The sequence below is a fragment of the Chaetura pelagica genome, unplaced genomic scaffold (genome assembly GCF_000747805.2).
Source record: "Chaetura pelagica isolate M959 unplaced genomic scaffold, ChaPel_1.0 scaffold583, whole genome shotgun sequence".
NCBI lineage: Eukaryota > Metazoa > Chordata > Aves > Apodiformes > Apodidae > Chaetura > Chaetura pelagica.
The window spans coordinates 510,133-513,164 of record NW_009952719.1 but is presented as its reverse complement, the minus strand read 5'-3'; the positions used below and the strand labels follow the sequence as shown (position 1 = coordinate 513,164).

The 3,032-nt window shown below is 45.9% G+C and overlaps 1 protein-coding gene across 1 annotated transcript in view; it reads left to right on the top strand.

The window, feature by feature from the left end:
- The first annotated feature begins 2,227 nt into the window (after positions 1-2,227).
- TRIM29 (tripartite motif containing 29) overlaps positions 2,228-3,032 on the top strand; it is a 24,036-nt gene continuing 23,231 nt past the window's right edge. Inside the window, exon 1 of the mRNA XM_009994602.1 lies at positions 2,228-3,030. Coding sequence (XP_009992904.1) covers positions 2,228-3,030 — 803 coding nt within the window. The remainder of the gene's footprint in view (positions 3,031-3,032) is intronic.

Below are 3,032 nucleotides of genomic sequence, written 5' to 3'. Positions count from 1 at the left end.
ACCAAAATGAAAAAATCCAATCCTCAATCTTTTGGTTGCCTTTCTCCAAAATCACACACAAACCCCTTAACAAAGTGTCAGAAAACCAAGAGAAAACAAGGCCACCATTTTCCAAGTTAGACCTCCTGATAGAGATGTTTTCTTTTGTTTCTTAAGTATTAGAAAAGCTCTACTGAGTCTTTTCTGTACATGAGAAGAGGCTCCTCCATCCTTCAGTATTTTTAATTACCTGCAGATCTGTAGGGCTGTTGATGGAAAGATCAGCTCAGCCCAGGAAGCCAGGGGGAGGAAGAAAGACAGATCTGTCAGCCAACCTTTTCCTTTTATGAAATTGGCTTTAAAAAAGAATAGCATTGCCCTTTCTTATGCCAGAGAATGACTTCTGACTCATGAAAGGTTATACTCCTAGTAATAAAAAACTGCCCATTAGAAATGCCAGCAAAAGGCTCAGCCTTTCCCAACAACTGTTCTTAAAAAAATACCCTAAAAGTGCATAATTTCTCATATCTAGAGATCCATCATGACTAAATGGCAGTAAGAGGGGCTGGGTCTATGAGCCAGGGGATCTTCAATGCATTTCAGTGGAAGGGAAAGAAAAAAAGTCTCTTTCCTTTTCTCTCGTTGTGCACAGACAAAGCCCTTAGAAACTGTCAGACAGACACTTCCTGGCTCTCTCATTCTCATATCAGATCAAAACTTGATGCTGTTCCTGGTTTGGGCTGCACCTCCTCTTTCCTCCACACCTAAAAAAGAGCTTGCAAAAGGCAGACCCGGATTTTTCTTCCCCTGCTTGCTTCCAACAGGGCTTTTGTGACAGTTTTCTAATGAGAACTTGTTACAGGCTGAAAATCACATTTTCCAGCAACACCATCATTGTGTTCTGTGAAAATTAAATTAAGCACAAATCTCAGGCATCATTCATTTACACCCTGGGCATTAATCTCAGAGCAATCTCGCTGAAATTCAGAATAAAATCTATGTTAAATTGCTATAAGTGGAACTTCAACTCTTTAGAGGTTGATGGGATTCACCAGAGCTTATAAAGAGCCTTTTCTCTTTCTTCTGGAATCTTCTGTGACTCCAACAAGTTGAAGATTTCCCAGCTAGTGGAAACAGATCCATTTTTAAAACTCTAAGTTGTTTTCTCTTCCAAGAAACATTTTGGCCATCACAACAAGTTGAAGATTTCCCAGCTAGTGGAAATAGATCCATTTTTAAAACTAAGTTGTTTTTTCTTCCAAGAAACATTTTGGCCATCAGTAAAACCCTTGTTAAAATATTTCCTCTTCCAGGTATGTTACAAATAAGCCTCTCAGTTCAGTGGACATTTATGGGAAGAGCTACCTAAGGTAACCCTCCCCTTCCTCCTAATCCATGCAAGGATACAGGCCATGGAGGTTTTATCCTGCTGGTTACACCAGTGGAGATGCCATGGCCTGTGGAAAAAACAGGCCATGCCAATTTTTCCTGCAGGTCAGCCGTGTTGTTCTGATGTATGGTTGGGTTATTTCCAGGTCTAGATGGATGGACCTTGCACAAGCCCAACATCAAAATCAAAATCAAGATAATCAAGCCTTTTAAACCCAGTATTATCCATCCATTTCCCCTCCCTGTCCTCCTGAATCCAGCAAGCCCTGAGGGGCACCCAGCTGAAGAATGTTGTATTCCGGGCGTTCATTTTAATTACAACCCTAATTATTTTTGTGCATGTGTATGACCCAGTTAAGAAACCCATCTTCAACATCTCATGGTCTCTCCTACCCTGTGAGGAGCTATAACCTCAGCTCCTGGCAACAATGAGCCCAAGTATTTTTGAAACAAGTGGTCAAACTGGTTGCTACATCTTAAAGGGCTTTTTTTAAAAAAACAAAACAAAACAAAAAAACACAACAGTTTTCTGGATATAAACAGCCCTTCCTCCCAAACCTGGTTAGACAAGAATGTTCCTGGGTGTGGACTGCCTTGTATAATTAACTGCACAGCTGTAGCTTCTGATCCCTCCTAACGTCTGTTTCTTTCTTGCTCCCTGCGTCCACCCAGCAGGATCCAGGCGTTCTCCTCCTCCCAGGAGCTCCAGGTGCGTCCCTTGGGCAGAACCTTTGCTGCATTCCAGAGTCACTCCTTGCTGAGACAACGACAGGGCAGACGTAGCAGCTTTGGAGAGGGCTGAGAGACAGGAGCTGGAGGGAGAGACCCAGCAGTGAAGCTGCTTTGCCCTGCTCAGACGATGGAAACAGCGAGCGCAGCGAGGACAAACGGGACCGCTGGGAAGCCGGAGGACGTGAAGAGTCCGTCTGCCCCCAAAAAGGAAGAAGAAGCAAAGAAGACCACAAGCCCAGGAGGTGGTGAGAAGGAACCTAACAAGGGCACTGGTAGTGCTGCTTTGGAAACAGGGCAAATCAAGAGCTCCCTGTTCTCTGGGAGTGACTGGAAGAGGCCCATCATCCAGTTCGTGGAGTCGTCCGATGAGAAGAGGTCCTACTTCAGCATGGACTCGGCAGATTCCAAGAAGATGCAGTATGGCAGTGGACAGATAGGGGACATGAGGAGACCACCCCTCTCCTTTGCAGAGAAAGGTGATCTCAGGAAGTCCCTCTTCTCCTTGGATTCCAAAAAGAGCTTCCTGCCAAGTGAAGGGGAAGGGAGGAAGTCATTGTTCTCTGGGGGGCAGATGGGGGACCTGAAGAAACCTTCCCTCCCTCTGGTGGAGACGGGGGATCTGAGAAGATCCACCTTCAACAAGCCTGACAGAGCAGCTGGGTCACGGCCCAGGGTGAAGCTTGAGGATGTTCTGTGTGATTCCTGCATTGATAACAAGCAAAAGGCCGTCAAGTCCTGCTTGGTGTGCCAGGCTTCCTTCTGTGAGCTGCACCTCAAGCCCCACCTGGAAGGAGCAGCTTTCCGGGACCACCAGCTCCTGGACCCCATCAGGGACTTTGAAGCAAGAAAATGCCCTGTGCATGGGAAGACCATGGAGCTGTTCTGTCAGACAGACCAGATGTGCATCTGCTACCTCTGCATGTTCCAGGAGC